The 24,111-nt window shown below is 42.5% G+C and overlaps 1 protein-coding gene across 1 annotated transcript in view; it reads left to right on the forward strand.

Moving 5' to 3' along the window:
* The first annotated feature begins 379 nt into the window (after positions 1-379).
* LOC107044541 overlaps positions 380-24,111 on the forward strand; it is a 75,709-nt gene continuing 51,977 nt past the window's right edge. Inside the window, exons 1-16 of the mRNA XM_029126562.1 lie at positions 380-398; positions 9,336-9,391; positions 9,841-10,036; positions 10,532-10,636; positions 10,947-11,063; positions 11,238-11,485; positions 12,213-12,462; positions 12,577-12,822; positions 12,905-13,024; positions 13,130-13,263; positions 13,754-13,991; positions 14,367-14,489; positions 14,555-14,689; positions 14,786-15,019; positions 15,778-16,293; positions 16,493-24,109. Of these exons, the coding sequence (XP_028982395.1) occupies positions 380-398; positions 9,336-9,391; positions 9,841-10,036; positions 10,532-10,636; positions 10,947-11,063; positions 11,238-11,485; positions 12,213-12,462; positions 12,577-12,822; positions 12,905-13,024; positions 13,130-13,263; positions 13,754-13,991; positions 14,367-14,489; positions 14,555-14,689; positions 14,786-15,019; positions 15,778-16,293; positions 16,493-24,109 (10,354 nt within the window). The remainder of the gene's footprint in view (positions 399-9,335; positions 9,392-9,840; positions 10,037-10,531; positions 10,637-10,946; positions 11,064-11,237; positions 11,486-12,212; positions 12,463-12,576; positions 12,823-12,904; positions 13,025-13,129; positions 13,264-13,753; positions 13,992-14,366; positions 14,490-14,554; positions 14,690-14,785; positions 15,020-15,777; positions 16,294-16,492; positions 24,110-24,111) is intronic.

Raw genomic sequence — 24,111 nt, forward strand, 5'->3', positions numbered from 1 at the left:
TGACAATTCCTGAATTAGTAATTGTCACCGTGTTATTCAATTTCATAATTGAAACAAAAAAAAACACTCACCTTTCGAAACCCATCAAAATGCCTCCCACACGTTCCCGAAAATGGGTCGTAGGTGTAAAATTTAAATTTTGATTTTCAAATTAATCCAAGTGATTGTATACCGGGGTGGTGTTATCCATTTACTCTCCCAATGGATTAAGTCTCTCCCGCCGCGGCACACATTACAACTAGTTTCTCTCACTTGAGCGGTGGGCGGTTTTTCTCACTCTCTCTCTTTCTCTCCTGAAACGTCTCTCTCAAACATATTTGAGAGTCCACCTCCGCACTGAGAGCACGCGAGTCACCGGCTATTTTGCCCCCTTCGAATCATGCCGGATGTTGCCTCAGGTAAGCGTTCGGCTGTGGCCCCAAGGTGATCCGTGTACTTCGTGAAGTCTCTCTCCCTCGCACTTATCAACTGCCTCCTCTCGTTTTTTTCGTTGTTCTTCTTCTCTCGGGGCGTGCTTGGCATACGAGGAATCGTTGGAGACGACTCTTCAAATACAGAGCCCCTGTCCACTTGGGGTCGAGTCTATTTTTATAACCCGTCGGTTTTTTCACTCATCTTAATTTTTTTTTTTTTTTTATCTACAACCGTGAAATTTTGTTTTCCCCGATTGGAAGAGTTATTTTAACTACTGTTAGCACCTCAAGCCATCAAATTATCCGGGGCACTGCCTCGTCACGTGAATTATCGAAACTTATGTTTGAAAAAAAATATTAAAAATTCTTTCTTTATCAATGCTCAAACATGGGAAGTCGATGATAAAAATTCATTTTTCTCACATTTTGACGCCAATCAACACATGTCTATCTAAACAAACCCGTGAATTACTGAAATAAAAAATTTAGCCCACATTTTTTAACAGACGCTTCACGCGCGTTTTATTTTCCATGGGTGGACATTAATTTTCATCTCAATAATAATGCAGAAAAAATGAATGGTTTCAACAAAGTTTTTCACAATGAGAATTCAATTGCTGAATAATTTTTCTGGAATCGTCATAATCCTCTTCGTCTTCTTCTGCGTTTCTCTCTTGCTTTTTGCATTTTTCTTTACTTTTAGGGATTTATTATGTACTGTGTACGTATATACTATCCTATATATTAGTAGCGAAGTGGTAAAACGGTTTAAGTCGACTTATCTCCCAGTTGAGTTTTTGAAGAATATTTCCGAATCTAAGGGAGATAGCAAAATTTTTGTAATTACATTTGTTGTAACTCTTAACCGGCTCTACAAAAAAGGTCACAACAAAAAATTAGCTATCTCCCTTAGATTCCGAGCTATTCATTGAAAACTGGTGTATAGTCAAAATTGACTTGTGCCACTTTACCACTTCACTACTGATATTTTTTTTTACAGTTGAAAAAAATGAACATATAAAAAAAATTCATGTATAGTATATATTATATCATATATACATATCTACTATGTGATGCATGTATTTTTTTATTGCTTTAAGAAATGAATTTCTCGTTTTTTATACATAGACAACACACTACATTACTCGATAAGCGAAATAGAGGCTCCAAAAATCGTTACACTGAATTTTTAAAAAGTGAATTTCCCCCTTCTGCCCCTCTCCCGCATTCTGAGAAACCACCTGCCGTCACCTGTTACGTCTCCACATTATTCCTTCACCTCAAGAGGTGACAGGTATATTTTTTTGGGGCCAACGAGTCACACACAATGGCCACCCATTGCACACGAAAACCCCAAAGAAATGGGAAAAGTCGGTGAGAGAAAAAAATATTGTCACAAAGAGAGAACATTCAAGTGAGGGCTGTTTGAGGTGTAATGGGGTCATTGTGGCCGATTACACATAATGGAAAAATAAATTGACTGAGAAACTGACAATGAGCGAGGAGTATGCACCAATTCCTTTCATCTCCTGAGAAAAATTTTCATGGAAAAAAAACGAAATCTCCGTTTGACGGAGAAAATGAAAAATTGAAAAATTCTCTCTGCCCGGAATAGCAAATTGAATCTTATGATTAATAAAAATAAAATAGAAATTAATTAAGGCAGCAGTACGTGACGCAACGCCTGAGGATAACGACCTCAAACTCCTCCACCCTCCCCCCCCCCTCCACCATCCTTAACTTTTTATTTTACCTCGAGGATCATTATGAAACAGAGGCAATTAGTTTATGGCTTGCGCACACAGACGTGTCTCGACAACAAAGGACGCATGTCCGTTCATCTCTCTCGGGTTGACGTTTTATTTTTATTATTTTTTTTCTAAGTCATAATTTTATTATTACCCTCGTTCGTCGTAAACCGGCTGATGGATATGGGTGTCGTCTTCCTTGAGGTTTTAAGGATTATGAGGGAGAGTGAGAGAGGGGGGGGGGGGGGGGAGATGCGGCTGAGGCGTTACAACAAATTGCTGCGAGAATTATCCGCGCTATGGGTGAGAGTCAGGGTCGTCACTGCGTGTCGTCAACTGATGGATTTATGAGAAATACGGAAGTCTTGAGGCTTTTGTCTGTTGGAGATACAGTTTTTCTTTGGTTATTGTGGGAAATTTCGTTAGGTTTTTGGAGTAACTGGATTTTTTTTTCGATTGGGGTGATTTTTAGGATTTTTTGGATTTATGGGCCTTTTTGCGATGTTGGGAAATCACTTTTGAGACGGAAAAAATAGTGGTGATGGGGAAATGAATAGACAAATTATAGGGAAATTATTTTTTACGCGAGAAATTCTTTTTTTATCAATTCATAATATTTTTTTCGGAAAAAATTAATGTGACAGGAAACATTATGTCAAGTGGTAAATAAAGGATGAGTAATCAATTTTTTAATGAAAGTTTATGAGAGAAAAGTTTTCTCATAAACTGAGAAAACTTCTGAAAATATTCTGGAAAATTTATTGAATATTGATAATAACTGGAGTCTGCTTCAGAACGACATAAATTCTTACAATTTTTTTCATTCTTCCCTGCGATATTGCGATCTGATATTATTCAAGAATGATTGGAACGGCGATTATTACAGTAATCACACACGGAAGTTATCGCTTTCCCCGTCACATCAGAAATTTTTTAATTTGTCAAAAAGATTAATCCTCTCACACATAAAAATTCAGCATTTTTTTTCCCAATTCATAATATTTCTTCGCGAAAAATTAATACAACAGCAGAAATTACGTTAATGTTAAAATAAATAATGAGTAAGTAATTATTTAATGAATAGTTATGAGAAAAAAAGTTTTTCTTTGGAAATATTGTGGAAAATTTGTTGAATATTGGTAATAACAGGATTTTTCATTTCAAAACGACAGAAATTTTTACAATTTTCCTCATTCCTGTAATATTGCGATCTGATAATATTCAAGAATGATTGGAACTCGATTATTACAGTAATCACCCGCGGAAGTCATCGTTTTTCCCGTCACATCATAAATTTTTCAATTTGTCAGGAAGATTCATACTCCCACACATAAAAATTCAGCAATTTCTTCTTAATTCATAATATTTTTTACCGCAAAAAGTGAGTGAATGGGCGTGCTTGGGGATTATAATTCATACGAAGGTAAATAAGAATGACGTGGAATGCAATTCGACATTTTTGGTATTAAGAATGAAGGAAGAAGAATGAGACAGGAAAAATAAACTGCGAGGAAATGCGGACGTGATGGTGTGCTGGCTGTTCCCTCTCACCCTTTCGCAGTTTTGCGCTACGGTTCCTTTACCTTTCCGCTGTTATATCGTTGTTTCCTTTTCTATTCTTTTGTATAATATTAGAGACATACATATGTGGCATAGCACCCGTTACCGGCAATTACGTATGCTGATCGGGTGGATTTTTATCTCATGAATTTTTTTTTCCTTTTTTCGTCATCGACCGAGAATTTCTACTTTCAATTCGTAGAATTCTTGTGCAGATTTTCATGCAAAACTACGAGAAAGAATAACCCGTTTTGTCCCATCGATTTCCAAAACATTGAAAAAATTTTTTTTTCCGATCTCTAATTTTTTTTATTCTTAACAAAAATGATTGCAATAGTTTAAAAACGGATCGGGCAAAACAGGTTTTCGTTTTTTATTTTCATTGCAAAAATTGTTTTTGTTTCCAAGATATTAAAAGAAAAATTTCAATCCAAAAATAAATTTTTTTTGCAATGTCTGGGGAACCACTGGGGCAAAACGGGTTGTTGTTCTAAACATGGGAATGCTTTGAAATCTAAATGACGGGACACATTTTTCCGATCACCGAACCTTGCCCACTTTTCATATATCTTTTCCACTCGAGATAATGCGATCGCATGGAGAAAGGACTTCAACAACTCGCCTTAATGAATATTGATGATTGAAAAAAGTTGCTGTATATACCGATGTCTTTGACGTCTTAATTGGATATCGATCAGTGCCTCTCCCTCCGGAACAAAAACAAAATTCTCATAATTAATGAGGAACTAAAAGTGCCGAGGGATAATCAATCCTGTTCATTTTTTTTCCAATGACACAAATTTCCACCAATTTTTATCATGGTTGAGTTCCTTTGAGCACTTTCACACCGAAAGCATGTTGCAAGTGTTTTACCATAAAAGAGTTGACGTGTCGCGTAGGTTGTATTCCATAAACGGAGGGTTAAAGAAACGTCACGACACGAAGAAAAAGAATTTCGAGAAACATTTTACACACGCGTGGGATGAAATTCTAGATGGTTTTGATGATAATGCCCGGATAAATTGTCTCTGATATTATGTACAATTATCTCTCATAAATACATCAGTGAGTCGATTAATTATCCGGTATTGCCGGATTTGGCGGTAGGTATGGGGGAACTGTAATTCTCAGGCCAATCAAAATTAATTTTATTCCGAAATTAATGCGATAGCAGCAGGAGATGGTGTAATATTTTTGTAGATATCTAGGTATGTGAGGAGGTAGAGAAATTTTTGTCAGTAATTTTTTTTTCCGATTCTGATTTTTTTGTAGAACGCGGGGCAAACTGTAACCGTAGAGAATTTTGTTGTCTGAGGGTCAAATGGGTGAGACAGGCGGTGGGTCAAGAGGGTTAACCGGGAGAGACTAGCGAAGTGATCACTCTGCTTGTCTCTCCCATTTGACCCTTAAAAACGTTTGACCCTTAATAATTTTTTGAGGGGGTCAAGTAGTCTTGAGGGTTAAATGGAAGAGACAGACGAAGGCGTCGAGTGCGTCAAGCGGGAGGGACTAGCGAAGTGATCACTCTACTCGTCCCTCCCGTTTAACACTTAAACAAGTTTGACCCTAAAGAACCACTCTTTGGCCTACACTCCCTCATAGACGGGAACTATTGAAAGAGTCAAACAGTCTTGAGGGTCAAATGGGAAAGACATGTTGAGGGATTAATTGGGTCACACGGGAGAGACGAGCGAAGTGATCACCCTGCTCGTCTATTCGACCCTAAACAACATTTGACCCCTCATCTATTTTCTTTAGCAGTAGAAATTGAAAAACAAAGGTTATCTGGATTTTTTGCATCTACACAAGTGAGGCCGCCGACCGTTTGCAACACGAGTCGATTGATTATGTATCAGGGACTCATTTCGAAATATTGTTTTAGTGACTCACAATTTACCTACGTTAAAGTCACGTCAGAGCGTTAAATAATTAGCCAAATGTGTGCTCACTGACTGCGTCATGTGTTAATTAGTGTGCGGTCCCCAGTGGGAGGGCATATACAGGTGCCTTATCTTCTCCTAGTCACTCCTTATCTTATCATCGTTGTCCCTAGGATGTTAATGACCTTGTAAACAATCCCTCGCAAGTTCGCTCCCAACTCCTCGCAAAGTCCCAATTTCATTTTTTCAACACGACAGTTATTGTTAGTCGTAATTGAACGTGTCAACTGCGGCACTCATTAATTACGGCTATCGGTAATCAGTAAAAAACACCAATTGGGCACAATCGTCACGCCTAGAACGATTGACAAGACCTCGACACGTATTACCTGTGCAATTTTTTTTCACTTTTTATTACTCCATTACGCGTAGGATGATCCCACTCTGGGATCATCTACCACCGACAATGCACACTGAATGCACACGTATTGACTGGGATATTCACGTGAGCGTGACACTTGTGACAGACATGCAAATTCACGGATGCAGTTTCATCCTACAAAATTTAGAAAGTTGAGTAGATAATTCAAGGTGATGAACTATTTCGAATGCTTGAGTCATTTTGGCGTGAATATATATGCCCGTTCAAAGAGCTGGATACGCCCGCATCTTTCTGGTTTTTTTGTGGTGCGAGCCACAAACGAATTGTTGTTTCGAAGTTTATCAACGCGTTTCGAATATTCTATACCGTCATATTCGAGACGGGCGTCATTCTGCCCTTGTCCCTCACGAGATTTCCGGACGGTTCTCGCCCGAGTCGAATAATTCCACATACTTTCGAGAGTTCTGAATAGCCCGTCGCTTAAATAGTTGGAATCAACGTTCACCCGGCTAAAAAATTCGATTTTGGCGAAAAATCCAAGATCTGACACTTTGACCCTTGTGACCCTTCTGATCCTTGAGCGACTTTCTCCCCGGAAAAATCCAAGATCCGACACTTTGGCCTCCGGTGAAAAAAATTTTTTTTCATTTTTCACTTTTTCCACATACTTTTGATAGTTCTGAATAGCCCGTCGCTTAAATAGTTGGAATCAACGTTCACCCGGCTAAAAAATTCGATTTTGGCGAAAATCCACTTGCCCCGGAAAACCCGAAAATCTGACCCTTTGGCTGGGGCCAAAAAAAACGGTTTCTCAGTTTTCACTTTTTCCACATACTTTTGAGAGTTCTGAATAGCCCGTCGCTCAAATAGTTGGAATCAACGTTCACCCAGTTAAAAAATTCGATTTTGGCGTAAGTCGACTTTCCCCCTGGAAAAACCGAAAATCTGACCCTTTGGCTCCAGGTGAAAAAAAATGTTCTTATTTCGACATTTGTCGCGCCTCTAGGGGTTTCTTTGGCATCAGAATCGTTAGAAAATACAGAATCAACCTTCACTTGGCGAAAAAATTCATTTTTGCCTAAAAGCGACTTTCATCCTGATCCTTGACTCGCGTGAAAATGAAAATTTCCTTTTCTTTTTTTCTATCACCTCCGATGGTTTCATTGGCATCGGGGAGTCAATAAATACAGAGTCAACGTTCACTATTTTTTATTTAAACACCGCTGGCAAACGGAGAGATCAGGGTGGCTAAAATATATTCTGCAACCCTCTCGTCTCGTTGGCTGTAAATTTCAACCCTCCGCATACATGCCTTCTCCTCCAACCCCTCGTGAAATCCCAATGTCTCGGGAGTATAGAGGACTTCTCAGGGCTGAAAAGAACTGAGGATTCGAAAGGTCTCCAGAAAAGTACGTCCCAGAACTGATTAGGACTTACCAGGTCAATCCGGGTCTGGAGAGATCTTGAAAGACCTGTGTACGTCCAATCAGAACCAAATCCTCGACTCGGGCGAACCTTCCATAACAAAAGGTATTTAAACTCCCACGCTCTCCGACGAAGAGTTCAGTTGAATCAGTCCGATTTATACATTCGATGTAAACACATCTCTGCGATAAATACACCGCCTTTATATTCCACAACCACGAGTTATTATTGTCTCTATACACCTAACCGTCACATTTTTCGAATGAAAAATCGAAAAATGCACAGGACACTACTTACGTCCTTTACGATCTGAGATGGAGTTATACCCTTAGACCGTACTGTGACTATATGACTCATTGAAGATAAAGAAAATCAATCCAATAACTCGTTTTCCATATTCGATATCCCCTTGCAACTATTGAATTTTCCGTCACGTACATCCGTTCTTCCCCGAACGAACCTCAACTTTACTTTCGAACTCCGATGGAATAAATAAACAAATCGATGAAAAAAAAATGACAAAAAAATCGCCTCGTGAAAATGAAAAATAAAAGTATCGTAATGGGGTTCCATTCACCTCTTGGCAGTATTAATGTCCAATAATCACTGAACTGTGCACGTGTACAGTAAAATAAGTGATTGTGAACTATAGATAATTTAGCGGTCTCTTGTGAACACACATATTCCACCTAAAAGCGAAAGCCCAGCTGTTTCTGAAATGAAACACCCAGCCGAGGAAATAAATACATCTTGATGAAATTCTAGGTCTCATTCTGGAGTTTTTCACACCCGAGGCATTACTGAATCAATTATGCACAGATCGGGTTGCATACGTGTCATTCCACCTCATTGTTTTCATACATTCTCTATTTTTTTTCGTGATGCCCAACGGTATGGAGTAAATTATGTGATAATTGCGAGTGAACAACAACAGATTTTTCTCGGATCGTTATTCTAGGATAATTAGAGTCATAAACAGCTGTTGGATGTCATAAACACGTGATTTAGCTCGCGATCTGAGAGCTTTCTCAAGCATCAATTTTTTTCTAATTTCCCCTTGAGATCCATTTGCCGCTGATTTTTCATTTCATATGTCATTTGTTAGTAGAAACAATAATGATATTTTTCTCCTTTCGTTTACCCTTCATCAACCTATTCTATTTTAAATATATATTTCAAGTTGTCTGTTTCACTCTTTACTCGTTTATAAAGTAAATTGTTTTATCCAAAATTAAATAATTCCAAAAATTTTTCATGAATCATTTCAAATAAAAAAATTAATATAACCCAACAAGATTCTCATTAATTATCCACAAACTCCTCCCCAGACTATTTAATGACCCTGAGAATGTTTTAATCACCCATAAAAGACCATTCTTACCCCGAAGAATGTCACTCAGAAACTGAAAGTCATCGAGAGCAAAAAAAAGCCCTAACCAGATCATTTTTTTCCCTGTGGGAATTTACAATCCCGAGATGTAGGAAACGACACAGGTGCATCGTACTCAGGAACCCGCCCCCTGCCATCATATCATCATTCGCCAACGACTTAATACAGCCTAGTCATAAATTCCCAGGATAAATTGTCCAACGTGAATCCCCACAACCCGCAAATACATGTAGTTTAGACACCTGCGAATTACTCTCTTTATCTAATCACGTAATTCACTCTGAATTATTGGTTTTGTATGGATTTTAGTTGAGAATATTTTGTGACAACACAGACTCGTCAGTGTATCGAGCGTGAATTTTCGCGCTCAGTGAAGTGTAGAAAGTACTCATCCAGCTATGTGAAGTGATTTTAACCGGAATAGTATAATAATAAAATGTAACAATGGAATTTTGCCAAGAAAACGAGGCTCACAGTCGCCGGAATTCTATCCCAGTGTTCACGAATGTTTTAATTATTTTATTATTTACATTACAGCGAAGATGAAACATCTTTGGCCGTTGGTGGCGTGGATTCTCCTGTCCTCGTGTCCGGTAAGATGAGAAACATTATTCAACAAGTCATAAAATAAAAGTAAATGTGTCTAGACTTTAACTAAGCATCAGCAACTTGATGAATAAAATTGAAAATAAATTGAAAACTGGGCTTTACGCACTTGTGACATAATATACAGTTGACTTTCGATAGTTGCAATGTAAAGGGGCTGTAGAAGTTTAAACCATGAATTGTGGAGCTTCCCCACTTCGTGGCCACTGTCGATGCAAGTTCTCAGAAAATATGAAATAAAATTATTTGCACTTCTGTGTTTACATTCGGCGGATAATAGAAGTGGAGAAGACGGCCGGGAGTGGGGGTAACGCACGCCTACCTGAAAAAGGGATGAGGGGAAGGCGTTACAATTATCTCCCTTATTCATTGAAAAATGGATACGTAACGTAATTCTCGGAATTTTATTCCCTAAAAAACCCATTAATTTGTCCAGGTGGATTCCATCAAAGGAATCGGACGTGGGTCGAGACGGGAGGTATTCTTTCTAAATCTTGAGGACGGATATTTCGGTTGTCAAGTCAACGCATCGACAGATATTCTACAATTGTTGGAACTGTCGAGACTGTGTGACGGAAAAAACGATTGTTACCAGGGGGCTGACGAAGCCCGGGCTACACTCAAGTGCACAGGTACGTCTCAAGTATCTAAAAATTTTTCTTGTAATGCAATTCCCCCCCCCCCTTGTTGTTAAGAAAAACGCTAAAAAGCATTGTTAGAACAAATCTCAGCTCTCGACATTATAACAAATATCGCGTGACAGCAGCATGAGAACCCAAAAGACACTTCAAGTCGATGAACACGAGAACGGGGTAAGGAGGTTCATATGAAAAAAATCTTGTAAAAAGAGCCACTGACGAGAACGCATTAGCTCCACCATCGGTTTATACTCTACCATCGTCTTTTTTTTTTTCAACTTGTATTACTTCTTCCGCGTGGGCACCTAGTGTTACCGTTATGATACGTCTCTCATCACGCAGTTTGTGATCCACCAGTCACGCACACATTCCGGATATTTTTCCATTCTTCCTTATTATTAACCAGTTTTGTACTGCTATGTGTCGACAACTTTATCTTGTCAATTGTGATTTCAAGTGAGGAATTGAGATTTTTTTTGCCTCTTTTAGATGACTGTACAAAAGATGATGGCACTAAATGCCAGAATGGGGTGTGCCTTGACTCAGTGTGCCACTGCAATGATGGCTTTGGCGGGTGCAATTGTCAAGTGCCAGGTGCGTAAATTTATCAGTTCATTTAAAAATGATAAAGTTGAAAAAAAACATTTCTCTTGAAATTAATGTTCATGTGAAATTGTCAATTTTTTTACAACTTCACCACTGAATTGCTATCCATTTTCGTTCCTTCGTAATAAAAAAATACCGTTGGGACATTTCACATCTGGAAAATGATATAAAACCACTGTAGTATCGTAAAACCATAGCAACAATTTTAAATCATCTCCGCGTTATTCTCGTAGAAGAGAAAAACATGGGAATTCTTTGATTGGAAAAATAAATAAAACCAAGTGAAATGGTTTTTCAGATGAAAACGAGTGTAAGTACAGGCCCTGTGATATTTTTGCCCACTGTACGAACACCCTCGGCGGCTTCCACTGCTCCTGTTACCCTGGCTATAGCGGTGATGGCTTCAGCTGCGAAGGTAAATCTGAAAGAAAAGAAAATTGAGATAAGATATAAAAATTCAACTGAAATATTTCATACTTCCTTATTGTCTCCATTTTACTCACAACCCAGAATTTCCCAGTAACCGTTTGACTAACGGTGGTTATACATACATAATCCTAACATGTATATATTTTTATCCTTTCAACAGATATAAATGAATGTGAAGACCCAGCGTTGGCAGCACGATGCGTTGAGAATGCTGAATGTTGTAATTTACCGACAAATTTTCTTTGTAAATGTAAGCCAGGCTTTACCGGTGACGGTGAGGTACATTGCGAGGATGTTGACGAGTGTCAATATGAACGAACATGCGGTGATAATGCATATTGTCATAATACTATTGGCAATTTTACGTGCAATTGTCATGAAGGATTTACGGGTAATCCATACAAAAGTGTAAGTTTTTCTATCGTTCGATGCTAAGATGTTTGACAAGAGTTGTGGTGAAACAAGATGAATGAACTTCAAACACATTATCATCGTCAATATCATTTGAATGAACATCATTAATAATTTTCCATAAAATCAGAAAAAAATTCGAATTGTTCGGTCAAAGGTAATTAAGCCGTCAAGGTATTTAGAAGTGAATTGGGATAAAAAATGTGGGAATTCGGTAAAGGGTAAATGGGTGTTGTAACGTATAACACTCGGAATTGATATATATCGAATTAGATTTATTCACAGCAAATGTAACTTTGGCGCACACCATGAGAGCTGGAACGAGCGTGTGCTCTCGCGACAACGGCATTAATCATCCGATCGAGGATGTCTGAATTATTACGAATCGTCGCGAGGAGCCGTGGTAAGGTATTCGGTTGTTAAGCCAAGCCCGAACACAATACATTGAAATAATTAGAAATAAATATACAAGTAGCTTCGCTACAAAAAATACTTGAAACAAGTTATTTTGTTTCTGTTTTGAACGAAACGATGAAATACTAATTTGCGAAAAATGGCCGGAGGTTGCATTTGAACCCAAGACCCTTAGGTCGCCAGACTGAGCCTTTACACACTTGGCTGTCGACTGAGTATATAAAATCATTCGACGAATTTCATCTCGTTTGACCCCAACTTTCTCCTCCCCTTAACTCTTACCCATGCTAATATTATTTGTTTATTCAAGTGCGAAGACATAAACGAATGCGCGTATGAGAACGCCTGTGGCCCGAACGCCCATTGCATAAATCTCCCAGGTGCGCATCGTTGCGAGTGTCCTGAGGGCTTTGAGGGTAGCCCAGAGGCTGGTTGCATCGATGTTAACGAATGTGCAAGAAGTCCTTGTGGACGTTCTGCATTATGTACGAATCTCGAGGGTAGCTTCAGGTGCTCATGTCCTGATGGAATGGACGGCGATCCCTTCGGCGGTTGCCACGGTATTTATTCCATAATTATCCCGCCAATATCATGCTTTCTCATTAAATCAGAATTAATTGCCTGAATAATCAATCAATAATGACGATTTTATTCAACTAAAACATAATGCCCAGACATCAACGAGTGCGAGCTGAGCAATCCCTGTGGGAAAGACTCCCAATGTGTTAACAAAGAAGGCGGTTTTGAGTGTCAATGTCTCCAGGGATACCAGAAAGATCCGATTTTAGGTTGCGTTGATGTTAACGAATGCTCCAGAGACAATGCCTGCGCTGCAAATGCCAAATGCATAAATATTCCTGGGTCTTACAAGTGTATTTGTCCTCAGGGCTTCGTCGGACAGGGGCTCATTCACTGCGAGAGTCAGTAACACCGTTAACAATTAAAAATATAATCACCCATTAATGATGATCACTCATCTCTAACGAATTAATCTATTAACAGATGTTAACGAATGTAAGAAAAATCCGTGCGGCGAGAATGCCGAGTGCGTGGATACTCTGGGAAGTTTCATATGCAGATGTAAACAAGATTACACTGGAGATCCGTTCAATAAGTGCACTGGTTAGGCTAACATTAAATTCTAATATCCTAGAGTACTGATGTGATTGTGATTTTATCAATACCCTCAATTTATGTCCCATCCTGATATTTATTATTGATTATTAGATATCGACGAATGTAATGTGCTAGAGAATCCCTGCGGAGTGAACGCTATTTGCAAGAATGCTGTGCCTGGTTACAGCTGCGAATGTCCACCGGGATATTCTGGAAATCCAAATCCAACTGTTGCTTGTGATCAGGTGAATAATCAAAAAATAGCAACAATAATATATTTTTCACTTCTTTAATTTTTGACAGTCATTAAATTTCTTTCTAAAAATGACGGAGACCCATAGAAAATGAGTTACCATATTCAATACCACATTTATTGTTGATTGATTCAGGGAAATTGAGAAGAAAATTATAAATGAAAGAGGGCGTCAAATCCTTGTTAACCTTTTTGTAAGACGCGCTGTAATTGTAACAATCATAATTGAAAATCTCAAAATTAAATTAATCATGAATTAAATTTGCCGCCTCAGAAGACTGGAACTAATGAGGAATAAGCGTGAGAGACTTGCGAGATGTCGATAGTTATCGATTTTAAGTGTATGTTCTTTTTAGAATAGGATTCAACACCAATTCAGAATTTTTCTACAGTCACTCTGTGGGTTTTTTTCAAGTTGAAAATATGGGGACAATTCCATCTGTTGTGCCGCCAATCACGCAACCACAAATTCAATATTTCAGACTGACGTAACAACCCTCTGCAAATCGAATTTCGACTGCGTCAACAATGCCGAATGCATCGAGGGTCAGTGTTTCTGCAAGGACGGTTTCAAGGCCAGTGGTGCTGAGTGCGTGGACCTCAACGAGTGCACAACAAATCCCTGTGGTCCATCATCGGTATGCACAAATACCCGAGGAAGTTATCACTGCGCCTGTGAGACCGGTTTCATCGGTACACCGCCACATGTACCATGCAAAGGTATACATTAAAATAAATAAATATTCTTATTTTTTAAGGTTCACCTTATAAACCATGATACGCACATTCTCCCCTCTGGACATATTTCCAAGTGTAAGATCCTGAGAAGTTGATAACAGTTGGGGCTGGTTATGAGGAAGTTGTAAAGTCTTTCCTTATTTCACTGTGTTGGAACCAGGCGTATTAAAATAATAGTCCTTCATGGATGTTAAATGTATGATGGGTCATATTCTCGACACCCATCAGTATAACGATTTTTTACCCTCGTAGAAAGTAAATTAAGTGGGTAGTTTTAGCCTTACGTGTGATAAAATAAGCCCATCCATAACTTTCATTATGACGAGTTTTAATTCTCCTACAACCAACCATTTACAGCTCCATGCGATGATGTAACATGTGGTGAGCACGCATACTGCAAGCCCGATGGTCATGAAGCCTACTGCATCTGCGAGGATGGCTGGACATTTAATCCAAATGACATATCAGCTGGTTGTGTTGGTAAGTATAAAAATAAAATATCATCATCACCATCCAATTTACCCGTGCTACCCCATAAATTACAGATATAAATGAGTGCGACGCTGTAAATGGTCCCTCAGGACGTTGTGGTAGAAATGCAATATGCACTAATACACCTGGAGGTTTTACGTGTCAGTGTAAATCTGGCTACTCGGGCAATGCATTCAAGCAGTGCATTGGTACGTATTTACCCACAATCTCCATTAAACCTTGAGGATTAAAAATCATGATAAAAAAGAAAGACCAGTGATTAATGCTTGCGGTTTGTTTTTAAGATGTGGATGAATGTACGAGGGGAAACGCCTGTGGTCATGGTGCTAGTTGTACCAATACCGAGGGTGGTTACAATTGTGCATGTCCTGAAGGCACCATACCAGATCCTGATCCATACATCAAGTGTGTCGGTGTTGTTACCTGTGAATTAGATGCTGATTGCCCTGGTAATGCCATCTGTGATCCGCAAAAGAGGTGCCTGTGTCCAGAGCCCAACGTTGGAAATGATTGCCGACGTGAGTTTTTCTTCATTACATCAATTACATTGGAAATATTATCGTTCGGGAATTGGGGAGGGGGTGGTCAGGAAATACAACAATCACCAGCATAAATAAAGTCCTTATACTCCAGAAAATATTGTTCATAAGGTTTATTCGCTTGTCGGCAGTAAACGGTCGGCTGATCGTGATATTTGGGATTACGAATATCGCACCAAAAGAGAAATGGAGAATACCTTACTTCAATGTATTTTTTATTTTATTCACATTTCTTGCCTCTCTCCCTTCTCTCTTCTGATTTTTATCTGCGTTACCATGGGCCGTCTTACTCTTAACTGTACCCCATTCGGGCTAGGACTGCACGGGAAACCATGGAAAGCCCCAGTCGTACAGCCGGGCGATTGTGCAGAGCCCTAATGTGCCCTTCTGTCACACTGACTAGAATGGCACATTAGGTCACTACACCGTGCCTACCTTCCGAAAATTTTTAGGCGAGGGTGTTCCTAAGCGATCACCCATCCAAGTACTAACCGCGCTAAACGCAGCTGCACTCGGATGTCCGCCGAAGCAACACCTAACTCACCCAACCATTACGGTCGGCTACTTCAATGTATTTTGGAGAAATTAAAATGTATCAAAATAAGATGACGCATGACGTATGGAGGACGAGGCGGAGATATGTCGAAGCCCACCGAGGCACAGTCAAACGTGTTGAGGGTGGGCTCGTCAAAATAGCATAACAATATTTAAAAAAATCGTTTTTCAATCGTTTTCAGATCCTTGCGAAGACGTGCTTTGTGGTCCGAATGCCCACTGCATGCTTCTAAACGACATTGCTACATGCCTCTGCAGCAATGGCTTCACAGGAAAACCCGGCATCAAGGGTGGCTGCACAGACATCGACGAGTGCGCTGGTAATCCATGCCCACCAGGTGCTATTTGCAACAATGAAGCAGGGGCATTCTCTTGTCAATGCCCGAGTGGAACGACTGGTGATCCCTACATCAGTGGCTGTCAAAAATCCGATCTACCTCATATATGTGGACCGAGTACACCTTGCCCAGCTGGAGAACAGTGTATAAAGGATGAATTTATTGGCAACAGTGTTTGCATTTGCCAGAGAGGATACACTCGTGATCATGAAACTGGTAAATGCAGAGATATTAATGAGTGCATGGAACACAGGGATAAACCAGCGTGTGGTATTAATGCTATCTGCAAGAATTTGCCGGGAAGTTATGAATGCCAGTGCCCAGCTGGATTCAACGGAAATCCATTTACTCTCTGTGAAGGTAAGAACAATTTTTTTTTTCATAAAAGAGTACTTATTATTGCCCCAACCATTAGTCGAATGTAGGATGTCTTTTTTCCAATAAAATCAACAAAAAATAAGATGAATAAAAATGAATGGATTTCAACTCGACTGATTTCCACAGGATCTGATAGAGTGATTAAAACTTTTGAATTGGAAAATTTAATGTCTGATTTCAGAATGCAATACGATCGAATGTCAATGCCAACCCCCGTACAAACTGGTAGACGGCAAATGTATGCTAGCTGGTTGTTCAAAAGGCGAGTCCTGTCCAACCGGTGCTGAATGTATCACAATAGCCGGTGGAGTTAGTTATTGCGCCTGTCCAAAGGGCTACAGCACCCGTCCCGATGGCTCCTGCGAGGATATTAACGAGTGCATCGAAGGCCGTCAAGTCTGTGGTTACGGAGCTGAGTGTATAAACATCCCTGGATCACATCAATGCACATGTCCCCACGGTTACGGTGGAGATCCATACAGTGGATTGTGCTCACCCGCCCAGAAACGTTGCACGAGTGATGCCGAATGCCGAGCCAATGAGAAATGCGTCCAGCCTGGAGAATGCGTCTGTCCTCCGCCATTCTATACAGATCCATTGGATGGAAATCAGTGCAAAAATCCATGCGATCGTTTCCCTTGTGGTATGAATGCCAAATGCACCCCCAGTGATCCACCGAAATGCATGTGTGAGACTGGTTACGAGGGAGATCCTCAGCATGGCTGTGTCGATGTCAACGAGTGTGCTGATAATCCCTGTGGGCATGGTGCATATTGCATTAACAACCGAGGTGGTCACATTTGCGAATGTCCACGAGGTACTGTGGGCGATCCTTACGGTGGAGGATGCACTGGTGCCATTCAACCACGCCAGGAGTGCTCCAGCAATCACGAGTGCGATAATTATCTGGCTTGTGTCCAAGGAAGCTGTGTCAATCCCTGTGATAATGTACCATGCGGACCCAATGCCTATTGTGAGCCCGATAAACATGCCCCTTGGTGTCGATGTGTTGTTGGCTTCACAGAGGGAAGGAACAATGAGTGTGTCTCACAGTGCGATGGCTTTGTATGTGGTGCTGGGGCCCAGTGTATCGTCTCCTATGACGGCCCAACGTGCAAATGTATCGAGGGTTTCATGGGTAATCCATTTCCAGGTGGTCAGTGTGCACCTGACGTGTGTTCACAGGATGTGCCGTGTCTTGAGCCAAGTGTTTGTATCAGTGGTCGTTGTAAACATCGTTGTGAGGGTGTTACTTGTGGTATTGGTGCTACATGTGATCCTCAGACTAATAAGTGTGTTTGTAATCCTTACTTCGTTGGTAATCCAGATCTACTCTGCATGCCGCCAATTGAGCCACCAAAATGTCTACCAGACTGCGGGGCTAATGCACACTGTGAGTATGATTTTCCTGAATTTAAATGTATCTGCAATCCTGGTACCACGGGAAATCCTTATCAGGGTTGTGGTGCTCAGAAGAAATCTGAGTGTACAACATCCACTTGTGGAATTGACGCCCATTGCCATGCTAGTCCTCACGCGGTTGAATGCCTTTGTCCACCTGGTTATGCTGGTAACCCGTATATTCAGTGTCATGACATTAATGAGTGTAATGGGAATGCCTGTGGGGCCCATGCTGTTTGTATCAACACCATTGGGAGCTACGATTGTAGGTGTAAAGAGAACTTCTTTGGAAATCCTTTCATCGGATGTTCCGCGGTTCAAGCTGGCCCTTGTAGCGATCCCTCGACTTGTCAATGTAGCATCGATATCCCCTGTCCTATGGATTACACATGCGTGGGTGGGAAGTGTATTAATAAGTGTCATGACGTCAAATGTGGGCCTAAAAGCGTCTGTCAGGATGGCAATTGCATCTGCCCCTCTGGCTACACCGGAAATCCTAATGACTCTGATGGATGTCATCTTATTGGCCATTGCTCGAACGATTTCGATTGCCAACCCCAGCAGATTTGCTTCCAAATAGGGAAGGGAGTACGAAAATGTGTGGATGCATGCTCTAAGCTTCAATGTGGACCAAATGCTCTCTGCGTCACTCAACATCATGTCTCCTCTTGTCTGTGTGTTGACGGATACTTTGGGAATCCCAGTAATCTCATTGACGGATGTATACCGCATCGATCTGTCACTGTTGAACGCTGCACGCATAACACTGACTGTCCAGTTGGTCACATATGTCTGCTGGACGATGGTATCCATCAGTGTGTAAATCCCTGTCGAAGTGTGGTGTGCGGGGCTCACCAGAAGTGCGTGGCTGACGCTTCAGGTCACACCTGCAAGTGTGAGGATAGTTACGAGTGGAATCCCCTGTCATCCAGCTGTGAGAAGCCCTCGGTACCCGACTGCATCCACGACTCCGACTGTCATTCAAAAGCAGCTTGTCGACCTGATGCTCTAGGTGTCCTCAAATGCATTCCAATCTGCGAAACCTTTAACTGTGCTCCGAACGCTCAATGTATCGCCAGTAATCATCAGGGTACCTGTGAGTGTCTGGCAGGATTCTCGGGAAATCCAAATGACCGGAGGGGCTGTCAGAGTTCCCGCCAGAACAGATGTACCACGGACTCTGAATGTTCTGAAGATCAAGCTTGTAGATCGTCCGGTGACACTTTGATTTGTCTGCCAGTCTGTACCTTTGTTACTTGCGGACCAAATGCACTTTGTGTCGTCAATAATCACGAAGCTCACTGCGAGTGCCCGCCAGGATTGTACGCAGGTGACCCAAACAACTCGACAAATGGCTGCAAGGAAGTGCCATGTGTCTACAATATCGATTGCCCACCAACACAACTCTGCAATCGCTTGACCCACACATGTCACAACGTCTGTAATGAACACTCCTGTGGAACAAATGCCGTTTGCATCGCTGATGATCATCGGGCGATATGTCAATGTCCTCCTGGTTTCAAACCGAATCCAGTAGCTGATGTTGGCTGCGCAGCAGTGGAGGCATGCAATCCAAATCCCTGTCATCCAACTGCCGTCTGTGTCGTTGGGGCTAAGGATTCACCTGTCTGCCAATGTCAACCAGGACAAGTTGGCGATCCTTACGAAGCTGGCTGTATCCCAGAAGGATCCTGTCGCAGCGATAAAGATTGCCCTGTTCACGCAATCTGTCAGAATCATAGATGTTTCAATCCCTGTGAAAACGCTTGCGGACCAAATTCCATCTGTCAAATCGTCAACGGTGAGACGAGCTGCAAATGTATCCACCGCTTTGTTTCGTCTGTCGAAGGCCCTCAGCATGGCTGCGTTAGAAGTAGCACCTACTGTTCATCATCAGCTGATTGTCCTGATAGCAATTGCCTCGATGGACAGTGCAAAGCGGTCTGCAGATCCATAGATGACTGTGCGGTTGGTGAGAAATGCGTCAACAGTATCTGTGTCATTCCTTGCGTCACCCCCAGTCAATGCCAATCGGATCAGACTTGTCACAATGGAATCTGCACCCTCGGTTGTCGCAGTAATAAGAACTGCCCAGCCAATCAGTCCTGCATCAACAGCCGCTGTCAGAACCCCTGCGCGAAGGATAACGTGTGCGGACCAAACGCCATCTGCAGCTGCATCGATCACAGTACTCAATGCTTCTGTCTGGATGGCTTTCAGGGTAATCCAACCCCTCAACAGGGCTGCGTCAGGGTGCCGAATGTCTGCTCAACAGATCATGAATGCCCCGCGCAACATCAATGCACCTCAGGCTTCTGCCAATGCACATGTACATCGAAAGCCAACTGTGCACATGGGGAAAGATGCAAGAATGGCTTCTGCATCAAAGTTTGTTATGGAAACGGTAATTGTCTTCCTGGCGAGCATTGCGTCGATGGCACGTGTGAATTAGGCTGCACGTCTGACACTGGATGCCGAACTGATGAAGTCTGTATCAACGGCAAGTGTCGCTGCAGTCATGGGTTCATTTCCGGTGGGGAGAAGTGCATCGATGTTAACGAATGCAATGAGCATCCCTGTCATCCATCAGCTGAATGCGTCAATCTTCATGGGAGTTATCGATGTGTTTGTCCCCCTGACACGGCTGGAGATCCCGTTGGAACTGGTTGTCTGACCCCCAATCAGTGTAAAGATAACAATGACTGCATAGATTCCCAGGAATGTGTTGATCATACTTGTATCGATCCATGTTCGATCGTTGATTGTGGAGAAAACACCATATGTTCTGTAATCGATCATCAAGCGGGTTGTCAATGCCAACCAGGATTCATCGGAGATGCCTCGGGCTGCTTCAAAGTCGAATGTCTAACTGATAATGATTGCCCGAGTGACAAATACTGTAACAGAGAGAGCAATAAGTGCTCCAGCCCCTGCAATAGAATCAACTGCGGCTATGGAAATTGCGTGGCGGTAGCCCATAATGCTGTATGCAAGTGTCACCCAGGATTCGAACTAGTCGGCGATATCTGCGTGGATATTGACGAATGCCTTCATCACCCCTGCCACCCGAGCGCCATCTGTCATAACACAGAGGGTGCGTACACATGCACATGCCCTCGGGGACTTGTCGGGGATCCAGTGGACATCGGCTGTAAAAAGCCAGGCGATTGTTTCAGTGACTCCGACTGTCCAACAACGGCCACCTGCGTCGATAATACCTGCAGAAACCCGTGTGATGTTTCCGCGCAGCATAAGCCGTGCGGCCGCAATGCGGAGTGTCACGTGCGGAATCATATCGTTCAATGCCGATGTCCGGGACAGAGTAAGGGGAATCCCAAAGTCGAATGTGTCAAGAACGAATGCAATTATCACAGCGACTGTGCGCCATCTAACGCCTGTTTCGATCATAAATGCGTGGATCCATGTTCAGTCCCAAATGTCTGCGGTCACGGAGCTGATTGTTCACCCCTGAATCATTCCGCTGTCTGTACATGCCACCCAGGTGGCACTGGTGATCCGAACCTCGGTTGCACACCTGTTCAATACTGCAAGACTGATAGCCAATGCCCCACTGGGGCCTCCTGCAACGGAGGAATCTGCACATCTCTGTGTACAACAGTCAGAGATTGCATTGCCGATCAGTTGTGTATCAATGGACTATGCCGACCAACGTGTAAATCCAATTCCACGTGTCCGGAGTATCAATTCTGTCAGAATAACATCTGTGTTCAAGAATTCCGGTGCAACGAAGATCACGACTGCGGTTACGATGAGAAATGCATCAAGAATAATTTAGGACAGGCCGAGTGCAAATCTTCCTGCGATCTCATTCTCTGCGGAAGGAATGCTCAGTGCAAGTCTGATAATCATAAGGCGACGTGTGCCTGCGATCACGGCTTCTTCGGTGATGCTTATGACGACAAGATGGGATGTCAACCGATAGAATGTGAGACTCATGATCAATGCTCAGACGAGAAAATTTGTGATCATCATAAGTGTAGAATCGCTTGTCTGGCGCATAATCCATGCGGTGTGAATGCGATCTGCACAGCTCGTCATCACGATCAATTGTGCACCTGTCAACCAGGCTTCACTGGAGAGCCGACTCAGGGCTGTCATCTGATCGATTTCTGCGCAACATCTCCATGCGCTCCAGGAGCAGTTTGTACCAATTCTCGTGGATCGTATAAATGTCATTGTCAAACCGGTACTGTTGGAGACGCTTATAACAGTGGATGTCAGATTCCAGTGGAGTGCCTGGAGGACACAGACTGTCCGTTGACAGCTAAATGCATTGAAATAAATGGAATCCCTAAATGTGCAGACGTCTGTTCAAGAATCAATTGCGGTCCGAATTCTGAATGCACCGCAACGGATCATGCAGGTACTTGCAGATGTCGTCCGGAGTACGAGGGTGATGCCAATGACCTTCGTATTGGATGCAGACCGCAACCAGTTGCCTGCTCCCACTCTCGCGAATGTCCTGTCAACACCTATTGCTACGAAAACGTATGTCGACCTTCATGTCAATCAGATGAAGAGTGCAATCTGTCAGACAGATGCCTGAACGGCCAGTGCTTGGATCCTTGCGATGTCAGAGCTGCCTGTGGTATTAATGCCGATTGTCGGGTGATCAGTCATATCAAGAGCTGCAGTTGTCCTCCGGGCTTCACAGGTAATTCGGAGATTGAATGCGTGAGGTTGCCAGTCTCTTGTCATGGCCACGAGGACTGCAGCCACGGAAACACCTGCAGGGATAATGTCTGCTTACCAGTCTGTTCATCTGATAATGAATGTGCATTTAATGAAAAGTGCGTCAGAGGTAACTGTCTCCTGACCTGCCGCCTCGATAACGATTGCTTCTTGGGACACATTTGCCTGAACAACATGTGCTCTTACGGTTGTCGGGCTGATGAGGACTGCAATGCCAACGAGGCATGTTCTAGTAACAAATGTGTCAATCCTTGTGAAGCCACACCATGTGGTCCAAACGCCAAGTGCACTGTCATCAATCAGAGAGCATCTTGCGCATGTCCCAATGGATTTATCCCCAATCCATCAGCTAGAATCGCTTGTTCCAGATCTCCAGGGCCATTATGTGAAACGAATAGAGACTGCATAGCAGGTATGGCTTGTGTCGCAGGCACCTGTTCACCAGTATGCTCCTCAGATGCCAATTGTCTGAGCAATGAACGCTGTGACGCTGCAGGAATATGTAAATCCTTGTGTAGACAAGACGAGGATTGCAGGAGTGGTGAAATTTGCGAGGGTTTGGTCTGTAGTATTGGATGTCGAGCTGATTTAGAATGTCCCTTGAACCTCGCTTGCATCAATAACCAATGCATCAATCCCTGCACTGTCCCAGACTGCTGCGGCACGAATGCTGATTGCAGTGTGTTCAACCACCAGAAACAATGCAGTTGTCCTCCACCACTCCTAGGTGATCCTCTAATCGGTTGTCGTAGAAACTTCGTTTCATGTTCGACTGAAGTTTCCTGTCAACGAGGCCACGTATGCTACGGTCACGTCTGCTTTGCCGCTTGCCGAAGTGACGAAGATTGTTTGAATGACGAACGCTGCGATACCGGCGTCTGCAAATCCATCTGCAACACCGACGATCATTGCTCGACAAATCAGATATGTGAGAACCGTATTTGTGAATTGGGCTGCAGAAGCGATCTCTCATGCCCCAACAATGAAGCATGTGTCAATAATAGGTGTCATAATCCATGTGAAGGTGGCAAAGCTTGTGGAGAATGCGCGGGCTGCAGGGTTGTTGACCATGACGCCCAGTGCAGCTGTCCTCCTAATTACTATGGCAATGCTCTCGTCAGTTGTACGAAGTCAATGATTCCGTGTGATGGCACTTGCGAATGTGATGAGACAGGTTTCTGCGTCAAGAGTTGTGGTACTAACGATCATTGCTCATGCGGGGAGATTTGCGATGGGGGAAAGTGCAGGGTTAAGTGTGACTCCAATAACTCATGTGTCAAAGGCTATATTTGTGCCAATGGTATGTGCATCACTGGGTGTCGTACGCATTCTGATTGTCCAGCATCGTTGTCTTGCACCAATGGACGATGTGAAGATCCTTGCTTAGTCGGGGGATTCCCCTGCGGTATCAACGCCCTCTGCAGGGTCTCTAGTCATCGAGCAGTTTGTCTGTGCCCCGAGGGGTATCAAGGCGAGCCCAGTCAGGAGTGCTATCAACTAGAGTGTCACAGAAACGAGGATTGCGATCCCAATAAGCAATGCAGTGAGAACGGAGTCTGCACTAATCCTTGTCTTCAACATGGCGCTTGTGGGTTCAATGCTCAGTGTCGGGTTGTTGATCGTCATGCCCAGTGCTCTTGCCCACCTGGACACTACGGAAATCCATTGGTCAACTGCAAACCAGGT

This window comes from Diachasma alloeum, unplaced genomic scaffold (assembly GCF_001412515.2).
Source record: "Diachasma alloeum isolate Michigan unplaced genomic scaffold, Dall2.0 Dall_scaffold_00760, whole genome shotgun sequence".
NCBI lineage: Eukaryota > Metazoa > Arthropoda > Insecta > Hymenoptera > Braconidae > Diachasma > Diachasma alloeum.